The sequence below is a fragment of the Armigeres subalbatus genome, chromosome 2, assembly GCF_024139115.2.
Source record: "Armigeres subalbatus isolate Guangzhou_Male chromosome 2, GZ_Asu_2, whole genome shotgun sequence".
Lineage (NCBI taxonomy): Eukaryota > Metazoa > Arthropoda > Insecta > Diptera > Culicidae > Armigeres > Armigeres subalbatus.
This window is the reverse complement of record NC_085140.1, coordinates 247,579,423-247,604,748: the sequence shown is the minus strand read 5'-3', so window position 1 is coordinate 247,604,748 and position 25,326 is coordinate 247,579,423. Positions and strand designations below refer to the sequence as shown.

The window sequence follows — 25,326 nt, the reverse complement described above, 5'->3', positions numbered from 1 at the left end:
ATGAAAAAAAAAATCAAACATTTCCTCGGATTTGTTAAAGAATGTTTTGAAAATCCTCAAAATTATCCGAATTTTATTTTGTTGCCCCCTCGAAATATTATTTTTGGGAAAAAATCCGTTTTAATAAATAGTTTTTAAATATTTGTTTCGGCCTAAGTTGAAAAAAAATCGCACAGAACTACTTATTTAGAGATTGTTTGCGTTATTTCTTGGTTTCGCTTTACTACTGCCCCTGTTTGTAAATGTAAATAACGCCATTTACACTGACAAAAATTCAATCATATTCATTATGTGTGGCACACATAAATTTTAACTATAGCATTTCCCACGCATAGCATATATGTGGAAACACACATAACCCTTATTAACTAATAACCTTTATGTGGATTCCCCTATAGCGGGTGGTTATTAACGCATACATAAAATTTATTTGTAAATTTCTTTAGATTTTTGACATTAAAAATGTGTGGATTTTTATTAGTGTGGAATATGGTCATTTTACATAAAGGTCATATTTTTTTATTCCTTTCTTTTATTTGGTAGGCACTCTGTGTTTCTTAACCGCTACTGTGCCGTGATCTACTGTGATATTCTGCCGAACAGAATCCACACAGGTCTATTTTTAGACATTCTTTATTGTTGTCATTGCCGGGGTCCATCGCATCGTAAGTCCATTGTGTTCATTTGTCCATATCGTGAATCCAATTGCTCGTTGCATTTTTCGGTTGCCATTTATCCGGGTACGTTGGGGGAATGCCTCCGAGAAGAACAATTTGTCAGTCGTCATCGAGCAGCCGTGCAGGTAAGATGCGCACTAGGGTGGCTCAAAATATTGATTTTGCTCTACAGCGCTCATCTGATTCTCTATCATGTTCTAAGTGTCCTCCGAAAATTTTAGCTCATTTGGATTAAAACTGATTTAGCTCAAGCCGTTTCAAGTTTGCATGCAAATTAGTATGGGGGAATTTATTTTTTCATTATACTGTTAATGACGCTTCCCCATTAGGCGCAGGTTAAAAGAAAACCTACGTAGCTACGTCGCGATGAGGCGCGAAAACATTTTTCGTATAGACTACTTGCGCCTCCCGGTGAAGTCGTCTTTCGAAAAAGTGCATGGCTTTTGCCGCACAGTTCTTTGGTTGAAGAAAGAAGATGTTGTGATACTCCAGTGCCACCGCGGTGAACAATGTGCGTTCGTCAAGGTCAATGATCTGACGCTCGCACAAAAAATCGTGGACGAACACGACGAAAAACATGAAGTGGATATTGCGGGGAAGAAGCACAAGTTGCGAATAACCAGGAAGATGCAAGTGTTGTAGTAAAGGTGCACGATTTGCCGAAAAACGTTTCCGAAGAGAAGATCGTCGAGTTCCTCAGTGCGTTCGGGGAAGCGATCTCGCTGCGCGAATTGACGTGGGGTGATTGATTCGAGTTTTGCGGAATTCCGCTCGGGATCTGGTCGGCTCGTATGCTGATCAAACGCAACATCGATTCGTGGGTCACGATCGATAGTCAGCAAGCGTATATCCACTACAAGGAACAGATTTCTTCCTGCAAACACTGCAAAGAGCAGACTCAAACTGGCATTTCTTGTGTGCAGAACAAGAAGCTGCTGGTGCAGAAGAGCTACGCAAACGTAGCGAAGCAAACTACGCCACGACACCACCGAATAAGACAAACGGTGTGAAATCCCCGAACCCCAAACCGGTCGGTCAGCGCTCTGTCGCTCCACCACCAACATCGCTAGATACTTTCCCCAAGCTGCCACAGCCGACGTATCAGACCGAATCGCGTGGCTCACTAAATCAAACAACAAGCCAACAGATCGTGAGCATCACACAAACGGTGTCTCCCAGCCAGTTGCAAAAACCAAGTGCGCGCAGTTCATCGCCACGCACACAACTACAGAGCGCTGAAGTGGCTTTGGTTGACATTTTTAAAAACCCTGCAAATTCGATGTGATCGCAAAGTCGAACCGCCGGCAACGATACGGACGAATCGTCTACACCCAGTTCTTTCTTTACACGGGTCGTTAAGCGTTAATGAAACTATGAGTAAACCCCATGAAAAAATTCACGAAAAATCAAAGAAAATTCATGTGGTATTCGAAAAGCTGTGAAAAATCAGGTTAACCGGGAAATTAATGAATACCAACCGTGTAAAAAAAATGGGTTGGGTGTATATCGACTAGAAGTAGCCGAAGCCGAGGCCGTCCGCCGGGTAAGAAACAACGATATGACGACGGAGACGACGAGCGGGACTAGAACGAAAATCCATAAATGGCTCTCACGTCCTGTCCTACAACCTCGCGTCGATAAACATCGGAACTATCACGAACTATACGAAACTGAACGCATTCCGAACCTTCATCAGTAGCCAAAGTCTCGATATCGTGTATCTGCAAGAAGTAGAGAACGAACAGCTATGTCGTTTTTGCGAATGTAAACCACACGAGAAGAGGCACAGCTGTTGCAGTGAAGAAACACATCCAGGTTACTCACGTCGAGAAGAGTGTGGACAGTCGGCTGATCGCACTGAGAGTGCAAGACACAACCATCTGCAATGTCTACGCTCCCTCCGGCATTGCGCAGCGAGCAGCAAGAGAAGCTTTTTTCAACGGCACGCTGACCTACTACCTCCGTCACTCCACCGCAAACGTCATCCTAGCTGGTGGCTTCAACTGCGGACTCATCCAGCCCAAACATAAGCCCGTCCCTTAAAACAGCCATCCAACAACTGCAGTTGCATGATGCGTGGGAAAAGCTGTGCCCGCGTGACCCCGGATTCACGTACGTCAATCGAAACGCACAATCCCGATTTGACAGTATTTACGTTAGCGCTAGTCTACAAAATAACCTGCAGTCTGCATACACGCACTTCTGTTGCTTTACCGACCACAAGGCGTTGACGGTAAGACTCTGTCTTTTCCCACTGGGACATGATCCTGGGCGCGGCCCTACGGACCCATCTTCTAACAGAAGAAAACGTTGCCGAGTTCCATTATAAGTGGCAATATTGGACTCGGCAGCGTAGAAATTACGGGTCGTTGATGAAATGGTGGCTGTCGTACGCTAAGCCAAAGATAAAATCGTTTTTCAAGTAGAAATCTCGTGCCGTTTTCAACGAATTTTACGATGCGCACCAGCGTCTCTATGATCTCCCCGTTGGCGATATTAATATGCTAAATGATAATAACACTTATTATCATTTAGTATACAAAGTAATACCAGCGTTTCATGCTGCAAATATTAGACATAGAGCAATGTACCCTTAGAGTTGTAGTTGTAGAGGGAAAATATCGCTAGAAGTCCGTCATACAACACTTTTCGGAATTTCGCCTTTGCAATGAGTTGTTGGCTGAATACTAAATGATAATGAAATGATAAGTGCCGAAAAGTCGCAGTTTGGCCACCAAGAGGCACATCAAGGAGAACGATTCTATTCCCTATTATAAATCCTTCCTACTCCACGCAAATCCCCGCCATGTAATTACCATAGATAATCCCGACATAAAATCAATTCTTTTAAACATTTCCCAAATTCCAATCCAAATCCGACAAAACCTCTCCGCCGATCAAATCCACCAGCACTTTGTCCACCAATGGAGTTACCAAAGGGGGAACGAAACAGTCCAGAAGTTGACTGGCCACGCGCGTGGCGTAACATTGCAAGGAAGGAGCTGGTAAATGGTAAAATCGAGTACCGAAGATTACTGCACGTAATGCAACGAGTAGAGGACGAAAACTGCCAACACTGCGGCATACAAGCAACGGAAACTCTCCAACACAAATGTTCTTCCTGTGCTCGTGTCGGACCGGCTTGGACGGTTCTCCAGCAGAAGCTCACGGAAGTCATGGACGGATGGAGATGGATCTCATTTGAAAATCTCATGAAACCTGTTCTTCCAGAGATACGATACGATCTTTCATATCTTCTTCTTATTCTTCTTATTGGCATTACATCCCCACACGAGGACAGTTATTAACTGCGAGGCTTCTAAGCCAGCTTACCATTTCTGCATTCGTATATCATGAAGCTAACACGATGATACTTTTATGCCCAAGGAAGTCGAGACAATTTCCAATCCGAAAATTGCCTAGACCGGCACCGGGAATCGAACCCAGCCACCCTCAGCATGGTCTTGCTTTGTAGCCGCGCGTCTTACCGCACCTATACGGAAAAATACACGTGTGAAAATACTAAAATATTTTATTAACTACATCCGCTTTGTTAATAGCTGTAACAATAGAATCGATGTTGTTGCTTTAGTTTTTCACTTAAAAATCGATTTTTGAATTGCTTCCAAAACGAAATTTTGTAAAATACTAATATCAATCTGACAATAAACTGAATCTAAACCACAAAAAACGTACGCTGGTTATGAATCATTCAACATATTTCTCATAAATTGAAATTTAAATTATTGGCTTCTGGTAGCCCTGCTGTTGGTTCTGTGATATGAGTCGTACAAAATCCATACCTTTTTTTTCTTGATATACATACCATTTCTGGCAGGAACAAGTAAAAAATCCAAAACATGTTTTTCAGATCAATATAAAAAAGCGGTTCTCCACCTTTAATGATTAAAGGTACCGCTTCAGACTTTAGCATTTCTTGTACCGTGAGTGTACCATATTGTGCGCAGTTAAGCCGTTTTCAAAATTAAATCGTCATATCAGATAAATTAAACTGTGATTTACACATCTTATTCACTAGAATGTTCAATTCATGTTTATTATAATAAAAAAAAATGTTGCAATTGAAAAATTCATCAAAATCAAATCGCATTTTTTGAACCGATGTTTGGTGCCTAATTGTGCGCATTTTTGCTATGCGCAGTTGCAAAATATCAAAATATATTGTTTATTTCATTTGATCAACGACACAAGTGAATGTCGTTATTTCTGTAGTTTTGACTTTCTTTTTAAAGGGCTCTTTCTGTATCATCTTCTTATTCTTTTCGCGAACGGCTTTCTTCTGTTCGCGGTCAGCTTTTGTCTTCAACTTTTCTTGCTCCACATTAATTTTATCTTGCTCCAACTCATGGAAGTACTTCCGAAATGCTTCACTAGTGACCACGGCAGGTACACGTGTGCGATATTTCTTCACCGATTTGGTTGATGGAACTGATACCGACGGTTTTGAAAAAAACTTGTTCAAAACTTGTTCTTCGGTAGACGCTTTTGGTTGCTTGAGATAACTTTCGGTGCGTTATGCACGACGATTTCCGGCTGTAGTCGATCTTGGATCTTCCAGTGGATTTAAGAAAAAAGGCTACTGACGTTTTCAGACGTTGGGAGTCCACTGGAAAGCCTGTTCTAGCCGTCTTAATTATTCAATCGATAATTCGCTCTTTCTCGTGCTTAGTCAAGACGGCTGGTCGTCTTGGATGTTTCAATTCAGTAGTGCCCCGGGCTAGCGTTTTTCAAAGAGTACTCTCCGGGATTCTGTACATCGCTGTACATCCTCTCCTGACAAGATTCACAGCCAGCACACTTTGATTTCGATTGTACTTCATGTTCTTGCGATCGCGATTCATTTTGGAAGTCTGCGCATAATTAGGAACATAAACAAAAATCACGGTGCTTAATTGTGCGCATTAGAAAATTGACATTTCCACACAAAATAATACATACCCGTGTTATTTTTTGATGTGAGTACGACAAAAACGAATGTATCTTACTGATTATGGTGAACATTGCAATTGTTTTGTCTAGTTCCACTTAAAATTTGAAGAAAACGTTCAGCGTTGTCGATCAAGTTTTTTGTTTATTTTACGCATTTAAAACCACATATTATTGATATTATAATGAATTCGGATATGTTATTCAATAATTATAAGAAGAAAAATTACAATGCTGCGATATTTGTGATAAACATGAACAAAATAAAAACAAAATATTAATGTGCGCACAATTAGGAGCTGCGCACAATTAGGGACAGTCACGGTAATACTACTTAAGTTTTTTTTTGCTGGAAATTCAATTTCAGCCGAAAATCTATATACATAAAAATGAATTTCTGTCTGTCTGAACCTTATAGACTCCGAAACTACTGAACCGATCGGCATGAAAATTGATATGCAGAAGTTTTTGGGGCCGGGGAAGGTTCTTAAGATGGTTTGAGACCCCTCCCTCCTTTGGAAATACAAATACAACAGACAAATCCCATTCAAATGAAACAGAAATTTCTGCATAACTCAAGAACTAATCAGAGAATAAATCAATTTTAGGCGAAACAAAGTTCGTCGGGTCTGCTAGTGTAGCATAATTTTAAAGGTACGTAGAAATGTAACTAGTAAATTTGGCTATTCACTATTTTAATTTGGCTTTAATCAAAAAATAAATTCGAACTGTTTGTTATTCAGAGATAAAACTTAATTCAATTTTAAAATGTATTCGCGGATGGAACAAAGGTTTTCAAATATTTGATGCAAAATATCACATAGAAACCCAGAAAAATTTACATATTGCCACAATCTCAAAACCAAATACCAAATCCACATTTATCGTGTATTATAACCTGGCCAAATTTCAAAAGCAAAAAGCTAGACCACATTCTGCGTCGAATGCAACCAGTTGCAAGCAAATCAGATAGTGCTAAGTTTTAAAAACTGTTTCTTACATTTTTTGTACACACACACATACAGACACCACCTCAATTTGTCGAGCTGTGTCGATTGGTATAAAACACTATGGGTCTCCGAGCCTTCTATCTAAAAGTTCGGCTTTGGAGTGATCCTGTTGCCTTTACGTAGTATACGAAAAAGGCAAACATACCAAATAAAATCGACCTTCGAATTCATAGAAAATTGCTTATATTAAAAGTAATTTTTGTTGAGGATTACAAAATTTAAAAAAAATATTTCTATAAATATCATTGCATATATCATGCTTAATTTTGAAGCTCAACAGAGAATTAAACCAATCTGTTGTGTTTTTTTCTACCCGTTGATTTAAACCCTAGAACCCTATCATTGGCATCATCTTTCTAGGTCAACTATTTCATTAAATCCATCATCATTCCCCATTGCAATTAAATGATTGATGGAATTAGTGTTATTTGCTAATTGATACATATATGCACAATACTCCGAAGTCCGAACAACATTCATTCATTCTACACCTACTATCAAGCCAACGTACCCATCCATCCTTCCCATGCAGCCGTCCACGCAACTAAAGCCGACCGAACGGAAAGCGCGCGAATTGAATAATTTATCATATGACCAACTGAACTTTTACTCAAATATTAATGCCACCGCCTGATTGCTTCTGTTTCCTTTCTTCGGTCACGTTTTCACTTCACAGGGAATCGGAACGCTACAAGAAAGTGCTATGGCAAGATGTACGCGTGGGCGACCTGGTGCATCTGTCCAACAACGAGACCGTCCCGGCGGACATTCTGCTGCTCAAATCGAGCGATCCGCACGGTGTCTGCTACATCGACACTTGCGATCTGGACGGCGAAACGAACCTCAAGAGGCGACAGGTAAGGTGGTTTAGGAACTGGAGGTAGCCTCATTTGTAAATTTTCGATCAAACTTTGCGCAGGTGATACGAGGTTTCGCCGAAAAACAACACATTTTCACGGCCAGCAAATTCACCAGCCGTGTCGAAGTGGATGCCCCGTCGACGAAAATTTACCGGTTTCATGGAGCTGTGATACACCCATCGGGTGAACGGGTGCCGGTGTCCACCGAAAGTCTGCTGCTAAGAGAGAGCCGACTGAAGGTTCGTACATATTAGGAATAATACATTTTGTTGATGATTGAATTATGAATTGATTGATTGGTTGATTGCACTCGATTGATTTTATTGCAGAACACTGACTATGCCGAAGGAATTGTGGTGTATGCCGGGCACGAAACGAAGGCCATGCTTAACAATAGTGGCCCACGATACAAGAGGTCACAAATCGAGCAACAGATGAATATCGATGTCATCTGGTAAGTACTGTCGTAAGTTGTGGTATGTATTTAACTTTATTAATATCAACGTAGCTCTTAACTCTCTCCCGCCCATGGTGTCTGTGGAGCAGGGTGAGCACCATCAAATTTTGCACCTTCTAACTTTCATCGAATTGTTTCAACAACAAAAAGCAATATTTGATATATTTTATGGTTCCATTGGACTGCAAATATAATCAATTATGAGTTGTTAAACTATTGAAAACAATCAATTAACTATTGATTTACAATCTAAAACTTTTTTTATGCTATGCCAAATAACTATGCCTTCTTTTCATTAATATTTTTGGCAAAAAGTACGATTTTTTTTATATTTGTAGCTACCGATGTTTGTTTATATGTAATAGCAACATGTATTTGTTTGTCTTTCCCCTCTAAAGGTGCGTGATCATTCTTATCATTCTGTGCGTCATTGGTGCCATCGGCTGCAAGATGTGGCTCTCTTCATTTGTGGCATCCAGTGGGAACAATAACGAAACATATCGCATCCCATATCTTCCCTTCGAGATCAATCCGGATTACGAGGGCTTGTTGGCGTTTTGGACTTTTGTTATAATTCTTCAGATCATGATACCACTGTCACTGTACGTGACGATAGAGCTGTGCAAAATTATGCAGGTTTATCACATCCACAACTGCATAGATCTGTACGATCCGCAGACGAACAAGCGGACCGAGTGCCGAGCGATGAACATCACCGAAGAGCTGGGACAGATCCAGTATATATTTTCGGATAAGACAGGCACACTCACGGAAAATCGTATGATTTTTCGTCGATGCACCATCGTAGGGGTAGACTACAATCATCCCGAAACGGAGGAAGAAAAAGAACTGACCAAAATCGGAGGTCCCGTACCGAACCTTCAGCCAAATATTAGCTTAGTAGAGAATTTAAACCAGACTACTGAGTCCCACCGGCTCAGCGGTAGTGCGCAGCAGATTCAGGAGTTCTTCATCGTGCTGGCCATCTGCAATACGGTAGTAGTGAGCGCCACTCCGCACAAGGATCACATGAACGCCAGTGGTGTGATCGAACTCAACGATAGTGATACGAGTGTAACGCTGGTCCGATCAGTGATAACAGATGCAATAGCAAACGGTACTGATCCCCCTAGTGATAGGTACGCGCGGTTGACTGAATCGCGATCTATCACCCCGTCGCCACCGCCAAACGTCCCCACGTCACTGCCGTTGAAGCAAACCCATGTGCCATCGCTGTCGCCCATCAGCAGCTCAGCAGAAACTTCCCCCATGTCGGAAAGCCCTCCGATGAAGCTAAAAGCAATCACGCCAACGGCGCGAGTAAAATCCCTAGTAGCCAAGCTACCGAAAGGTCCTTTCAAATCTAACAATAAGAATAAATTTAATATGAATAGCATTAAGTTCCCCAAGTCCCTCTCCCAGGGCTCAACACCAAGCGATCGAAGGCCAATCTTCGAGGCTGAAAGCCCCGACGAATTGGCACTAGTTAATGCGGCCTACAGTTACGATTGCTGTCTTATCAATCGAAGTCCTAATCACGTTTTAGTGAATGTTCCCGGCGAAGGTGTCGTGGAATACGAAGTTCTTAAAATTTTACCCTTCGACTCTAATCGTAAATGTATGTCGGTGGTTGTCCGAAAAACCGGAACTCAAGAGGTAGTTCTCTATACAAAAGGTGCCGATAGCTCTATCATTTCTAGTCTTGCTCCGTGTGCTCCCGGATCGGAGGAGTATCGACTGCGAGAACAGACTCAACATCAGCTGAATCTGTACGCTCGGCAGGGTCTACGTGTTTTAGTAATGGCAAAACGGAAACTAGATGCGACAGACTTTTCTGAGTGGTACACTCAACACCAGGAGTGTGAACTGAGTATGGATAACCGTGAGAAAAAGATAAGGGAGTCTTTCGGATTGCTGGAGAGAAACTTTACGCTGCTGGGAACTACGGGCATCGAAGATCGGCTACAGGAAGGTGTCCCGGAGGCCATTTCGTCCCTCCTACAATCTGGCATTATGATATGGGTACTTACGGGGGATAAAACGGAGACGGCGATCAACGTGGCTTACTCTGCGCGATTATTTAATCCTCAAATGGACATTCTTCGGCTAACGGCGCGATCGCGTGACTCGGCCGAGGCTTGCATCAATTTTTACTTGAATGAGGTTGAAAAACAGCTCAACGATATGGACTTCTCGATCCGGAGCGATCGTGATAAGGGACGGGCGTTGGTCGTGGATGGCAAAACGTTGACCTTCATTCTAGATCTGCGGTCGAATCTGACGAAACCATTCCTACAGTTGACAAAGTACTGCTCATCGGTGCTGTGCTGTCGGGCAACACCACTTCAGAAAGCGTTCCTTGTAAAGGTGGTGAAGGAGGAACTCCGAATGAGCACGCTGGCGATCGGTGACGGAGCGAATGATGTGTCCATGATTCAGGTTAGTGGCGTTGAACGTGATCTCGGGTGGAGATGAGTACTAACAATTGTTTATTCAACAGATGGCGGATGTTGGAGTTGGAATCTGCGGACAGGAAGGTATGCAAGCTGTGATGGCGTCGGATTTCACGATCGCAAAGTTCAGAATTTTGGAGAAGCTGTTGCTGGTTCACGGCCATTGGAACTACGATCGTTTGGCGCGGATGATAACTTATTTCTTCTACAAAAATGCGGTATGTGAGAACAATATTTAACATTTCTTTCCAGCTTTGAATCAACTTTGTTTCATCTCTCCTTAATTTCCCAGGCATTTGTGTTCCTACTCTTCTGGTACCAACTGTATTGTGGTTTTTCCGGTGCCGTCATGATTGACGAAATGTACCTGATGATCTACAACCTAATCTTCACTGCCCTGCCGCCTCTTGCCATTGGTGTCTACGACAAAAAGATAATCGACGACTTACTGCTCAACTATCCGCGTCTGTATCGACACGTGAGTATAAAAACAACGTTGTTGAACTTTATTACATTAAGGTAACGGACGTTTTCAACTCTTATAGGGCCGACTCGGGAAAGGTTACAAACCGTTCACTTTTTGGATCGTCATGCTCGATGCGCTCTATCAAAGCTTGGTTATATTCTTTGTCGCCAAGGCCGCTTTCTGGGAATCGGACGTGGACGTGTGGGTTTTTGGAACTACTATCACCTCGGCGTGCCTGTTCACGATGCTGCTCCATTGTGCCATAGAAATCAAATCATGGGTTGGTGTCGGTTAAATTGCAACGATTAATACAGATTTCAAACTAATTTCATTGTGTTTCCTTTGCAGACAATCCTTCACGTATTATCAATCGTAATTAGTATAGGTTCGTTCTACCTGTTTGCCTTCGCGTACAATACAGTATGTGTGAATTGCTTCGGACTGCCTTCCAACTACTGGGTGATCCACATGAGCATGAGTTCAGTACAGTATTATCTGATCACTGTCTTGACGGCAGTGCTCGCCTTGTTGCCTCGGTAAGTTTGTTATACGAAGATAAATGCCCGTGTCAAATCCGGGAAATTTCAATGTTTTTGTAGGTATCTGCTGTGATAAATATCAAATATGAAATGAACTTGAACCACCAACTGTTCACGTTCTTCAATGCAGACTACTAGTTTGATATTATCCTTATTCAGAACTTCTGAACATCAATTCTAACCAAGCAATTTTCTGTCCAACAGTTTAATCTACCGCGTGGTGGAAAACACCGTTTGGCCGAGTGAGGGCGTTCGCGTCACTCTGCAGTACAAAGAGGAGAAACGGAGAGGTGAGAATCTACTGGTAACCTGGTCCCGGTCCACATCGGCCTCGTCTATATTCAGGTATTTAACGACAACAACTACCACGACCACCATGACCACTACCAAGACGACGTCTTCGTCGTCTGGCAAGAACAATCCGGGCTCCAAGGGAAGCACACTGAAGGCACGCAAGAAACTAAACGCCGCAGTTGGCATCCTGGAGCGAAACAATCCTCAGGAGCGATTCGGTTACTAGCCAGGCCTAGCGATAGAGTTTATGCGCCCCTCGAAAAAAAAGCTAGACGAACCACTATGGTAATGTTACGCTAGATTCTTTTACTTTTGTTGGTGTGCTATTTTGTCTTGGAATGGTATTCATATAGGTTCTGGCTTTGATTTTATTTTTCGAAGGAAATGCACAGTTTTTTCGTACAATGTTTTATACACAGTTTTTCTGGTAGACACAAAGATCACCAATGTAATATAATGCACTTTTGAACCGATCAGTAAAAACATTTTTTGAATCTTTTTGTTATGTCATTTTTTTGTATGGTAAGTAATTTCAAAATATTCAAGAAGAAAACAAAAACTTTGAAAGGGAAATAAAAACTTTCGTAGAAATTTAAAGAAAAAGACAGGAACACCGTCTTCGACCAGAGGTCGTACAGACTGAACACTTAGAGCATGAAACAACGGACAGGACACATAACACTCAGTAGACCAGCGGAAAAATGTTCGTTCACGCAAATTTTCCTCCTTTCCGGGCGCGAATCAAACCCACACTCCCTAGCACATGCGTCTATAAGATTGACGTCGCTAACCGAAGCTCATAAAGGATGTTGCCGACTTATCCGATTTGTCAATAGCTCACTTCACACTTTGTTTTTCATCGTACAGATTAGAAAATTTTGAACTCAAATCGGCGACAGGAATATCTCTTTGCTAGGGGAAGCCCATATGGCATAATGCCATTTGTCATAAGGTTGTTTGGTATAACGACTTAAATGTCTAAAGGCCATTTGGCATAAAGATGTACAGGCGTTCAACAATAGGCGAAGACATTAGCCGTTCAACATTTGGCAAATTGCCCTACATCATTTCTTCATAAATTCACGAATTTACCCGGAATTAGGCGAAACAGTAAATTAATCCATAAAAACACACATATGCCCAGAATAAGGCAATAAGACATATGACTCTTGTAAAGCACGCTTCTGCCTACAGTTTTCATAAATCTTTAAATTTTTATGCTAACTTGTCATTATACCAAATGGTTGCTAGTGGATGTTATGTCAAATGGCCCTAAAACCATTATGACTATTTTTCTTTATTATGCCAAACGGTCGTTTTACCAAATGGTTTTTATGCCAAATAGCCCCTGGCTATTCAACTCGTTATGCCTAATGACATTATGCCAAACGGCCTTATCCCAAATGGTCTTGGACAAATGAGCGAAAACGGTATTTGCAGAATTCTGAGGCAATAACGCATGGAGGATCGTATGTTTCTCGTGATGAACATACTGAACATCAAATTGAGCACATATGCATCAGCCATCATAAACACAGCGCTAATATCGTGTTTGATCATCCAGCATTGCTCGCTTTCAGCGGTGAGGGGAGAAACTCGAACGGCGACTCAACACACGCCGAATAGAAGATCCAGCTGTTAAGCTGTCGTTTGTTGAAGAACTTGGAACTCGTGCAGTTGATGTACTGGAAGGTGACAGCGTAGAAGAGCAGTGGAAAGAATTTATCGAAATAAAGCGAAAAGAGTGGATTACTGATGCAATCTGGCGGAATATTGAGGAGCGTATTGAAGCAAATGCCTCGATAGAGCAAGCAAGAACCAGGGAAGTCAAACACGAGGCCCGTTAACGGTATTCGGCTCTAGAGAAGGAAGTTCAATGCTGCTGCAGTCGGAACAAGCGAACGTAGGTTGACTTCCTGGCCGACAAAAGGGAGAAAGCAACCACAACCGCCGATATTTGCCTCCTCTCTACCTCTACGCCTGAATGGAGCAAGGATGAATTTGAGGATGCCAATGAAAGACAGGTCCGTTATTCATCGGCCCAACTGATCCGCTTAAACGTTGGTTCGACCACTTTCAGCAACTTCTTCAAGTTTTGCCGCCCGCCTAATCATCGACATCTCAGTATGAGTCGCCAAGGGTGTGGTGCATTACTCGCGTCAGCTCCGAAGGCTCATCTCTTCAGGAAACTGAAGTTTCCATCCGAAGCATGAAATCCAACACGGCTCCCGGGGACGATGGCATATCAGCAAAGATGGTCAAAGCTGATCCCATGCTATATGCGCAAATCATCAACTCTACACCAACATTTGAAAAGGGCATAACAGCTAAAATTTCGGTTCAATCAAAGTTAATTGCCTATTTTCGGGGATTAAACTACCCGACTTGGACGTTAATTTACAATGTTATGAAAACTCATATGTGAATATGTACGTTATGTGGAAGATATTGATTTGGAAAATGTATTGGAGGTAACCACTTTCCCTTCGAAGGGACGCGAACCCATGATCCTACAGTACGCTAGACTGGTGCTTTAACCAACTAAGCTACGAAGGACCTCCGTCGGCCTTCGCACCCTAGCGGCTACTGAACGAGCTCGAGATTCCCAAATTGAACGAATAGTCAAATAACTCGCAATCCATTTCTCAAGCCAATACTTCCACATGTGTATAGTACACGTCCACATTAGAGGAGCGTGAGTATTTAGAATGTCTGGCGGCTATACATATTCTTCATCAGCAACTGCACTTCACATGATCATCAAGTCGAGTCAAGTACGAGACACTGAAGACGGCCTTACTGTTGAGGTCGAAATACGTGTCTGTCAAGATACAATTAAGTGGTGGAATTCAATGGGATTGTATTAACTCGTCTTATGACAAGTGAAGACATTCCACTAAAAAGCCTATCAAGCCAGCTCGAAGGCATTTCTTCCAAAATCATTTCAATCACTTGATGTTATTGCCCATACAACAGTAACTTAAAGTGCTCCGTCCACCTAACAGCTACCCCTGCTCGGCCGGTCAACAGATCTCCGGAGCTGTCATTGATCATGTCTGGTACCGATGCGCGTTTCTTACGCCTGTTGTTGATCGTTTTGTAGAGCTTACGGGCGTCATTCCTGGCAAAGCTTCCTCCTGCTGCCGTGAGTGCTCTTTCGTCGTACGCCCGTTTCTTATGCCGGTGGAATATTTCTCAGCCGACCTTTCAATCGTTCTCTATTTTGACGTGTAGCTACTACACGCCTACAATCATGCGGCTGGTTTTTCTCATATGTCGCTCTTTGGCACTCCACATCAAACCAGCCTTTCCTTTGGATTCCTTGTGTGGTACCAAGCCACCAGGAGTCGATATCAACAAAAAATTTTGCCGTTGGAATTGCTTTGAGCATTATTCCATGAACGGTGTTTGGCATTGAAGTCACCAATTACGAAGAATTTTGATTTGTTGCGAGTCAGAATTTGAAGATCAGCTTTCAACAAATTCTTTTGCTGCCCATTGCATTGAAAAGGCAAGTAGGCTGCAATGAAGGAAAATTGTCCAAAATTTGTTTCAACAGAAATTCCCAAGGTTTCAAAAACTTTGGTTTCGAACGAAGAAAATAATTTATGTTTGATACGTCTATTATGGAACGTACACACAGTCAAGCAGTTTGACCAACATTGACTCCACCTCCCGTTTATTCAAACATCCATCAAGTTTTACCAACAGCGGCACGAACAATCAATTTATTCGACCAACAATATTACACACGAACGACCGAAGCGCCAACTTTAGCACCAACCGTCAAAAAATATATGGGGGTTTGTGCAACTTCACTACAAATGCTCAAACATGTTCGGCGAACCTTGACTCCACCCCCGACAACTCAAACCAAAATCAAACCGTTTTAATTTTTTCCAACCGAGCCGCCAACTGTCAAATGGTTGTTCAAACAACTTCACACACGTTCAAACAAAGCAGCAACCGAAGCGTTTTCTTGGGGGCGGAGTCAATGTTCGTCGAACTGCTTGACTGTGTGTGTACGTTGCATTAACGACGATGGCGACCCAACCAAAGGCGCTGTCAAGACGATCATTTCTGTAGATAAAATAGTTTGGATCTCTCTTAATGGAGAGTCCTGGTTTTAAATACGTTTCAGTTATAATGGCAAGAGCGGGCATTCCAATTTAGAACTTTCACATTGGATCCATTAAAACGGAGTCCGATAACATTTTTTTGTGTGTACTTTATACCAACCTGAACAGCTTCAGGAATGGTATTTGCTTTGAACATTGCATCAATCATGTGATGCAATTGTTCAGTTAAAAAATCAAAATCGGAAGCAGTCATGCTACCTGAATCGGCAACATGACCGTTATTTTCCGTTGGGACATGGGTATAAACCTCATTTTGAGAAGAGAAATTTGGAAAAATTGGAATTTACTGAAGTGCTTGCTACCCGTTGACGAGCGGCAAAATTTGTTTGTGAATTGTGGTGGGTATGAATTGCTCGACCGGTAACTGGTTTCGAAATTTGAGCGTTTGAAAAATTTCTACCCGTCGAATCTGGGATCCGATTGGAATTTCCCGTCATCAATTTTGCACGCAAAGTTTTGTCAAAACTTTTTTGCGTGAAGGGCATTCCCAGAAATTGGATTCATTATTGCCCCCCAATTTGCGCACTTAAATTTATTGGAATCTTCTCACAAGACAGGCGTCCTTGGCGTGAGAGGTTCCACCACAAATCATGCATTTAGCATCCATATGACAATGTTTGGTTCCGTGACCCCACTTTTGGCACTTACGGCACTGAGTGGGGTTTTGAAATTTCCCCAGGCCTGCGGAAATGTTCCCATGTAACACGGACATGGGACATAATACAGGCCTTTTCCAACTTTTCATATTATTTAGTTCACTTGTGTTAAAATGAACTAAATAAAATTCTTGAGAAATGCCCCTTTGGGAAGTACCAGAGTGGGATTTCTTTTTCATCTTAATTACTTGGACTGGCGCAAATCCAAGTAATTGAGAAATTTCAATTTAAATCTCATCCAGTGATTTATCATCACTGGGGAGACCTTTCAAGACGACTTTGAACAATCGCTCAGTTTTGTCGTCGTATGTGAAGAATTTATGGCGCTTCTCAGTTAAATACTGAAGAAGACGTTTGCGATCGTCAAAGGACCCCAGCAAAACGCGGCAGTCACCCTTCCTAGCAATCTGAAATGAACACACTTAAAATAAATCGCCGACTTCGGTAAAATTTTACCGAAATCTCAACCGCTGAACTGTTCTGTAAATTATTTTACTGATTTTCGGTGATTTTGACAGTTGAGCAATGGAAAAAATTACAAAAAATCTGTAAATTAATTTACCGAACAGTTCAGCGGTTGAGATTTCGGTAAAATTTACCGAATACTGTAAAATGAGCTAAGTGTGAAACCTTGATCCCTTGAAGGTTACTCAAGATTTCATTCCGAAAGCCAGAAAAACTCGGCAACAGATACCACATTTGGCGGAATCCGTTGTTTCTTCGCATGAATCGAATCACCTGGGCTAGAGATAGATTCGATTTTCTCAAATTCGTCGTTAATCAAATCGAACTGATTGCTCAGTTCGATAGGAGATGAAATAATGTTAACGTTAGAGTTAGAAGGAATATCTGAAGTCTCCAGCTTCCTTCTATTTTTTTTCGCGCTTTGGCAGGACGGTCTTGAAACCTTGTTTCTTTGAAGGAAGTGGAGAATTCAGAGACTCCCCATTTCTCTTGTTTTTATTAATGCTCATTGCTGAGCGTGGAGACGTGACCTTCTAAGAGGTTTTTTTTTTCCAGAACGGTGTCCCTGCAGGATTACCACCGCTTGCCGGAATTTTACTTCCGCAAACGGGTCCAACGTAAAACGAAGGCACGGGTCCTTGCAAAGATCGTAACGGGATCAGTGGGTACAAATAGCGCTAAGAAGCACCGTTGAAATTAAAATAGCTTCGGGTGGTATTAAAAACTTCCTTCCACAAAGAGAGAAAAAACCGCACAGCACGAAAGCACGATGCGGTCTGCGTCGTCCTATTCGTTCTTTTTTTGTCAACAAATGGGCATGAGCAGGACAGGGAGAAACTTCGAGCTACTTCAAGCTCTCATTGGACAGCACTAATATGTCTTTGACTGATTGCAATGTATCACGATTGCTTTGATTGTTATTTTGGTGGCCCTCCATTGTTGTTTCTTTTCAAGCCCTTTTTTGACGCTTTCAAAAGATATTCTTCATCAGTTCTTCATAATTAACGCCAAGTGCAATTTCACTGCCACACAGGAATCTTCTTCATTCTATGTTGTGATGGGACCGGTGACAGAGACCATATGCCCAGTGAGTGGAGGATGTTTGCGTGTTTTGTTGATGTCTCGCAGTCGGGCATCGTCCGTTATTGGGCACAAACTCAAGCACCCGTGGGATTGTTTATAACTCCTTTTTCACTTCGTTTAGAAAGTTGACAACGTCTCGGAAAGTGTTCATATCATTTGTTTTGAAGAGGTCAATTAGCGTCCAGAATCTACCGTCGAAATTGTACTTCGAGCGGGTTATAGCGTATTTATTGCAGTGCAAAATAACATGATCGGCTGTGTCTATGGTCAGGCACACCTCACAGTCTGGATCTTCGACAATCTTCATTGTTGCTAGCCAGTTATTAGCAAAGCTATGTCCGGCCATCAGACGATTTATGCATCGAACTTCTTTGTTGTTCAATGGTTTGTTTTTGTACCAGGGTGTGTCGTTAAAATGTGGCTGGATGGAGAAGAAGTGTTTTCCTTTTTCCTCCGCGTATGTCAATCAGCTGGCACTCTGGAAATGTTTGGCTATTTCTTTGCAGGTTGCTTGTTCAAGACGTTGATCTAAAGGACTCTCTCCAGCGAGTGCTGCCAAAGTGTTTCTTGGGGTGGTTCTTGAGCATCCGGTAGATTTCCGCCAGCATTGGTTGATGATGATCTGCAATTTTTCCCTGTTTGATTTACAGGCGTTGCCGTAAACCGTGCAGCCATACTCGAGGGCACTGCGTATTAAAGCCTTATACAGTAATCCCATGGTTTCTGGGTGTCCTCCATGTCTTATTCTTGAAAGCAGGCTTGTAAAATGTCATCTGCATGTCATTTGACTAATTTGTTCATAACTTTCTTTAGAAGCAAAATTTCTTCCATAATTTTGAATGTACTCATAACGCTTGAGTAGGGTTATATTTTTGTCCAAGGGTACATTGCTCTAAGTATAACATCAAAGGCTGGAGAGTGAAAACTCTCCAAAATGTCACGTGTCATTTGACATAATGTCATTTGAATGACATTTTGCCTCCCACGCCCCAGATTACATATTTACAGCAAAGTCTCGTTAGACAAAGTTGTAGGCCCATTTAACCGCTATAAGTTCGTCATACAACATGAATTGATAGCCACCTTCTGAAAACGTGCTGGGAAAATTATACAAACGAATGCAAATGACATTTTACAACACTGCTTGAAAGTACTTTCAACATGTTGGGACGGTCCTGTATTTTGTAACGAAATTCTCGGATGTGGGTTCCAAAGCTATTGGTGCGGTCCAGGTATACTCCTAGGTGTTTATAGCTATTAACAGTTTCGATTGTTATTTATTTATCATCAGACTAAGGCCAGAGTGGCCTGTGCTGCACATAAAAGACTTCTCCATTCAGCTCGGTCCATGGCTGCCCTTCGCCAACCACGCAGTCTGCGGAGGGTCCGCAAGTCGTCCTCCACCTGATCGATCCACCTTGCCCACTGTGCACCTCGCCTTCTTGTTCCCGTCGGATCGTTGTCGAGAACCATTTTCACCGGATTACTGTCCGACATTCTGGCTACGTGCCCGGCCTACCGCAGTCTTCCGATTTTCGCGGTGTGAACGATGGATTGTTCTCCCAACAGCTGATGCAACTCGTGGTTCATTCGCCTCCTCCACGTACCGTCCGCCATCTGCACCCCACCATAGATGGTACGCAACATTTTCCTTTCAAAAACTCCCAGTGCGCGTTGGTCCTCTACGAGCATCGTCCAGGTCTCGTGTCCGTAGAGAACTACCGGTCTTATAAGCGTTTTGTAGATAGTAGAACAGTTTCGATTGTCTTTGAACCAATTTGTAATTTCAGGTCTACGTTGACCGCTTTGAAGAGAATCAACTTGGATTTGTCCGGGTTGATTTCCAGATTCAGTTCTCTAGCTTTATCCTCAAATTTTTTTATGCACGCCTGCGCCTTTGTTTTGGCGTTATTCAAGTTACTTCCAGCGACAATGATTGTTAAATCATCCGCATATTGCACTATTACGACTTCTTCATCTTCTGTATCATGCAGATCGATCGTGTATATGTTGAAGAGTGTTGGTGAGAGTACGTCACCCTGCGGTAAACCGTTGCTTACTGTTCTTTTGATCTCCTCTTCTCCGCACCTAATGGTTGCAGTTCGATTACGTGGGAAGTTGGATATCCAACGGATGTATTCTTGAGGTATCCTTCGCTGACCCATAATTTGTTCTAGTTTGTCCGTGCGGACGGCATTGAAAGCGTTGCTCAGGTCTAAGAACACTCCAATGGTGGTGAGTCCGTTTCTTTTGTTTGCTTGGATAAGATTGGTGATGTAAGTGGTGCACGTGCTCGTTGATTGTCCTTTGCGAAAACCGAAGGATCGTTTCGGTAATAGATCCATGCTGTCAATGTATTGGTTTAATCCATCTAATACTGCTTTATTGATGGTTTTCGTCAGGGTTGGAAGCATCGATATCGGCCGATTTCCAGATGCTGTGGTGGTGCTATCCTTGCCGGGCTTTGGTACTGCGATGATCCTGATTTCCTTTAGGTGGTCCGGGAGGCTTCCTCGTCTCCAATAGCTGTTCAGGTCGATTAGAATGAGCTTCGTCACTTAGGGTTTCAGTGATTTTAGTATTTCGTATGTGATACGATCCATTCCTGGGGCCGACGATCTTTTCCGACTAAGGATGACGTCCCATTTATGTTGATCGATGATGTCGTAGTTGGTTGCAGGAAAATAACTGTTTTCTAGCCACACAGGAATGTGCAGGAATCTTTCTCAGAAATGACAAACAAGCTCATTTGTCTATCACTCATTTCATTATGATAGGGTGAACATGGAGGATAAAATTTTTATCTTTAAACTTTTTCAATAATTCATTATGCTATATTTTGAAAATTGATAGCACTGCTAACTAACTTTTTAAATCCTAGGGGGGGGGGGGGGCTTTTAAGATTTATGTACATACCTACTCTAAGTAAATATTGTTCAAAAGTCTGTAGAATCTTGTCCAATGAGGTCCAACCAAAGCAAAAAATGAAGTGCTTAAATACATCAACATGATTAAAAAAAACCAAATAGATTGTGCGGAAACCCATTACTGCGCTTAATTTCTTCATATTGGCCTTCATATACGTACTATATAACAAGCATACCGTCTGACTGGACTAGTAGAACGCTTTGTTGGTGGTTTTGTTGATCGATTAGCCATAAATATCCTGCAATTGTAGATGAGGTAAGTAGATTCTAAGATATGTTTTGCTCTTGTCAATATATACAGTAGATAATGCATACATCGGTAACGACTAGTTTATGTAGAATGCATGTAAATACTATTTAAGTATAACTATCAACAAATTTATTTGAGTTGAATAAACGATGGTAGTAATTGCTGCTTGAATCACTTTTTCTTGATCCAGCTTTAATGCTTAATCCATTCGTAAGATCAATTTTCGAATTTATTATTGTTGCATACGACTAGCAGTGTAGGCATTTCCAATTTAATAAACCCGTCTATTAATTATTTTACTTTTTCTTTGCAGAACCGCCGATTACTGGGCTGCGCATAAGACTGTGACGAAAGCGTCATCGACGACAGAATGTGTATATAATACGTAGCCACTCGTTTTTACATTACTCTTCACAATCACGCATAGTTCAAGGCTCCATATTTTAAAACTGTTTCATCTTACGCAGAACGTATAATATATTATTTATTTCGATAGAATTCCTGCCACTTAGCCGGCCTGTTTGATTCTAAATCGAATGACTGGGACTGGAAGACTAATGGACGCACTAATCCACGGCACACCGTGCACTAGTGCAACATTTTTTTCAGGGGGACGAATCCAAGTGCTTGTTCTATGTATCGTATGAAATCACGCGTTTCGAGTTAAGTGTGAATTATCTATACATCCCATTTGAATTGCATGAGCGTATCGCATTGGAAAAGTCTTAACCTCGACTAGAAATGACTCGAGAATAATTAATAACACTAACATTTGATATTGTTAGTGTGATTATATTAATAACTGATTCAGTTGCATTTTATTATTTGAAACTCAAAACAAATACGAAAAAATAGAATAGAAATATATAGCAGATACGCTCTCTCTAATAAATTATGAATAATTCAATATTTTTCTATGATGAACAACTAATAACTCAGTTAGAGACGATAGCTATTTATATGGGGCATTGGACAATTTTCTCTTTATTTGAAATGCCACACACCATACGTTGAGAACGCACAAAGATATTAATGAACGTTCCTAAATCCCGCTTCAAATTGGAATTCAGAGTAATTATTTGAAATCTCCTAAACTGTGGCATAACCATCTAGAAGTTCAATTTATCCAGTTTTTAAAGCGCAGTTTTACGGAACACTGCATATGATGTATACAAATGTGCGTTGATATCCATTTGCGGCAAAGATATCACAACCATTTCGAGAGTAAGTCAGCAGAGTTTCGCACATTTTGTTCGATTGGAGTGCTCTATATTTTAATATTCAAAATTTCCAAAAACGATAATGATCGGTATACTTTTACATTTACGCAAACCATCTTCATCAAACGTGCAAAGCTAGCTAGCAGAAGCGTAGGATTGCCAATTCGGAGACGGCGAGCTTGATTCTCGGTCCGGTCTAGGATGGTTTCGGGTTGGAAACTTTCTCGACACCTTGGGCATAGTGTATTCATTGTACTTGCCACACAAGATAGGTACTCATGCAATGGCGGGCATAGAAAAGCTTTCAATAGTTAGCTGAAGAAATGCTAATAGAATACGTCGAAAAGTCGCTTTCCTGCACAAAAGTTGTTTATAATATTGGAAAAAAAATCATTGGACAGTCATCAAACACGCTTGGAAGATTATTAGATGCAAATAATATGTTTTTACACGGTTGGTATTCTTTAATTCTCCGGTTGACCTGATTTTTTTTACAGATTTTCAAATACCACCTGAATTTTCTTGGATTTTTGTAAATTTTTTCATGGGGTTAACTCATAGTTTCATTAACACTAAAGTTCTTAATCGACTAAAAACCACCTGTGTAAAAAAAACTGGGTGTATTGACAGTGCAGTGGATTTAGATGGCTTGAAATTCGTATGGAATGATTGCATTATGTGATTGGTATAAAGAAATGATCAATCTGTTACTTCATGATTTATGATACCTAACTTCAACGTGGAGCTTGAATGCTATATAGTGCATTTAGTTAAACCACAGATCTGCTTAAAAAAAAATCTGAACACGGCCTTACTGTACCAATAATCGAATTTCCTTTCATAAAACATATTCCAGTCGGCATGACAGCTAACTAATCTTGTATAATTGTATGTAAATTATGTTCATTATCTGTAAATAATCTAAAAAAAACTTTAATAGTAGAAAATCGTCCGCAGTAACTTGATTAGTCGAATAAACGCTTTTTTAAAATTCGCCGCCTCACTTGACATTTGTTGAACCTGGGGCTATGGGGGCGACAAAAGCGTTTCGGTTATATTTGCTTGTTTCTAATTATTGTTCACCCCAAATTTGCCTTTGCCTGATACGGAGAAACAGATAATATTCCATGCATTTTAAATACATCGCTATAAGCTTAGTGAAGATAGACAAGCTTAACTGCTTCTCAGAATAGACACACGTTAGTATTTGCCTCTCCATCATTTATCGCCCCAGATCATGATCCCATAGCTTGAATATAAAAAAAATACTGTGGGACGCTTTTCAAACGCAAACAACATAAAGTGGCTGTGAAAACACGTGACGATCTTACACAAAGCGGAAGCGGGGAGTCTTGGGAACCCTAACATATGAGGGGGCGCCCTCTATCAAGGACAATAAATTAACCCATATAGACAATTGCTATAGCTAACGATATGCGGAATCTTTTGATTCCGCTTCTGAATATGCTGAGAAAACACACCTTATCGATTAGTGCTTTCGTCCATACAAACCTACTGGACTGCTTTAGTGAGGTGGGACCACATTCCCCATTCAGTTGCCTAATACACAATCTTAAGACAATTAAACGTTAAAAATGCAATAAATTCTGTAGAAACTACAGAGCATTGACCCCATAACAATAAACTGTTTCATTTTGTATGGTTCGAAAATACAACTAAAATGTAGTCTAAAAGATAACCCAATGTAAGTAATAATTGACGAGGAAAAAAAATCATTAGTGAAATTATGTATAAAGTATGCGTAAAAAACACGCCTAGATGTACAGTAAAACCAATTGTAACAATCGAAATCAAAACTGTTATTTAAGTATTATATTTTATGCGTATGATGCGTAATGCGGAATGCGAAATAAGTTTTATAAAGAAAACATCAAAAGCGAAAACATGTGTGTTTTTTTGTGATGACAAATCCTTGCTCAGATTGGCGGTCACTCACTCACTCATATTGTCTATCCGGATAAAAGCTAGACCGCTTTTTATACCGAAGTTGGATTTTTCTCCAGATACAGGCAACTTTTCCAACTTCGGAAATAGTGCGCTAGATTCGCCTAAAGATGCGCTAAACAACGCATCAATTAGTTTGACAGATAAAACTTCGGAAGAAAGTTCGGTTCGGAAGTCCCGACTTCCGAATTCTAAGTTGGTGCTACGCCGACAATAGGTTCTACAAATTTGTTCGGATGGTAAATGTCAATATGGAAGCAGTTTTAATTTGGAATTAAACCGCTTGATGGCACTGGTGTATAAGAAATTACTGGTATAATGTGAGAAAGTTTGACCTTGGATAACGTCTTACCCGAAGATACTAGGTGTCAAATCAGAACCTAAAATTGGGGACCGTCACGAAATCATGTAAGATTTTGAACGTTAATTGATCCTTTATCTTTTGATGAATTTTGGAGACTTACAAATCAATCAACTCGGAAACTTTCTAGCAATTTGTCAATTTCATTGAAACTTTTGATTATTTACAATACACTATTAAAAATTTCAATTACTGTCATACCCAGTGAAAATTTCAGAACCAACCAATCCTATTCATGCATTCCCAACACGAACATCAGAATGATGAAAGTTACGGCCTTTTCACCCACCGATTCAATATATTAGAATATATTAGATTACCAATATGGTTCACTTCGAGCTTTTCCATACACCAAAATGGCGAACCATTTGCCGGTGATAACAACATCATCTAGCGAGCAAAGGGGCCATTCAGAAACCACGTGGTTATATTTTTGATGATTTTCAACCCCCAACTAGGAAGACTTCTATAATTCTATAATTCTAATCAGAACCTTGACACAATGTCCTTTATATTCCTTTGCTTGAATTAAGTACAGTTTTGGCCTAAAATGCTAG

The 25,326-nt window shown here is 41.1% G+C and overlaps 1 protein-coding gene across 7 annotated transcripts in view; it reads left to right on the top strand.

Annotated features, from left to right (window-relative positions):
* Positions 1–23,912, top strand: part of LOC134212042 (phospholipid-transporting ATPase VD) — a 270,366-nt gene extending 246,454 nt beyond the window's left edge. For 4 of the 7 annotated variants that reach the window (XM_062689540.1, XM_062689541.1, XM_062689543.1 and 1 more), the window contains 9 exons: positions 7,311–7,491; positions 7,554–7,733; positions 7,824–7,948; positions 8,350–10,390; positions 10,452–10,622; positions 10,697–10,882; positions 10,950–11,150; positions 11,219–11,406; positions 11,614–12,198. In XM_062689540.1, coding sequence (XP_062545524.1) covers positions 7,311–7,491; positions 7,554–7,733; positions 7,824–7,948; positions 8,350–10,390; positions 10,452–10,622; positions 10,697–10,882; positions 10,950–11,150; positions 11,219–11,406; positions 11,614–11,929 — 3,589 coding nt within the window. In that variant the 3' untranslated portion in view covers positions 11,930–12,198. Of the gene's footprint in view, positions 1–7,310; positions 7,492–7,553; positions 7,734–7,823; positions 7,949–8,349; positions 10,391–10,451; positions 10,623–10,696; positions 10,883–10,949; positions 11,151–11,218; positions 11,407–11,613; positions 12,199–21,536 lie in introns of those variants that run through there. The other 3 variants (XR_009979182.1, XM_062689545.1, XM_062689544.1) reach the window with 3 other exon arrangements.
* The last annotated feature ends 1,414 nt before the right edge of the window (positions 23,913–25,326 follow it).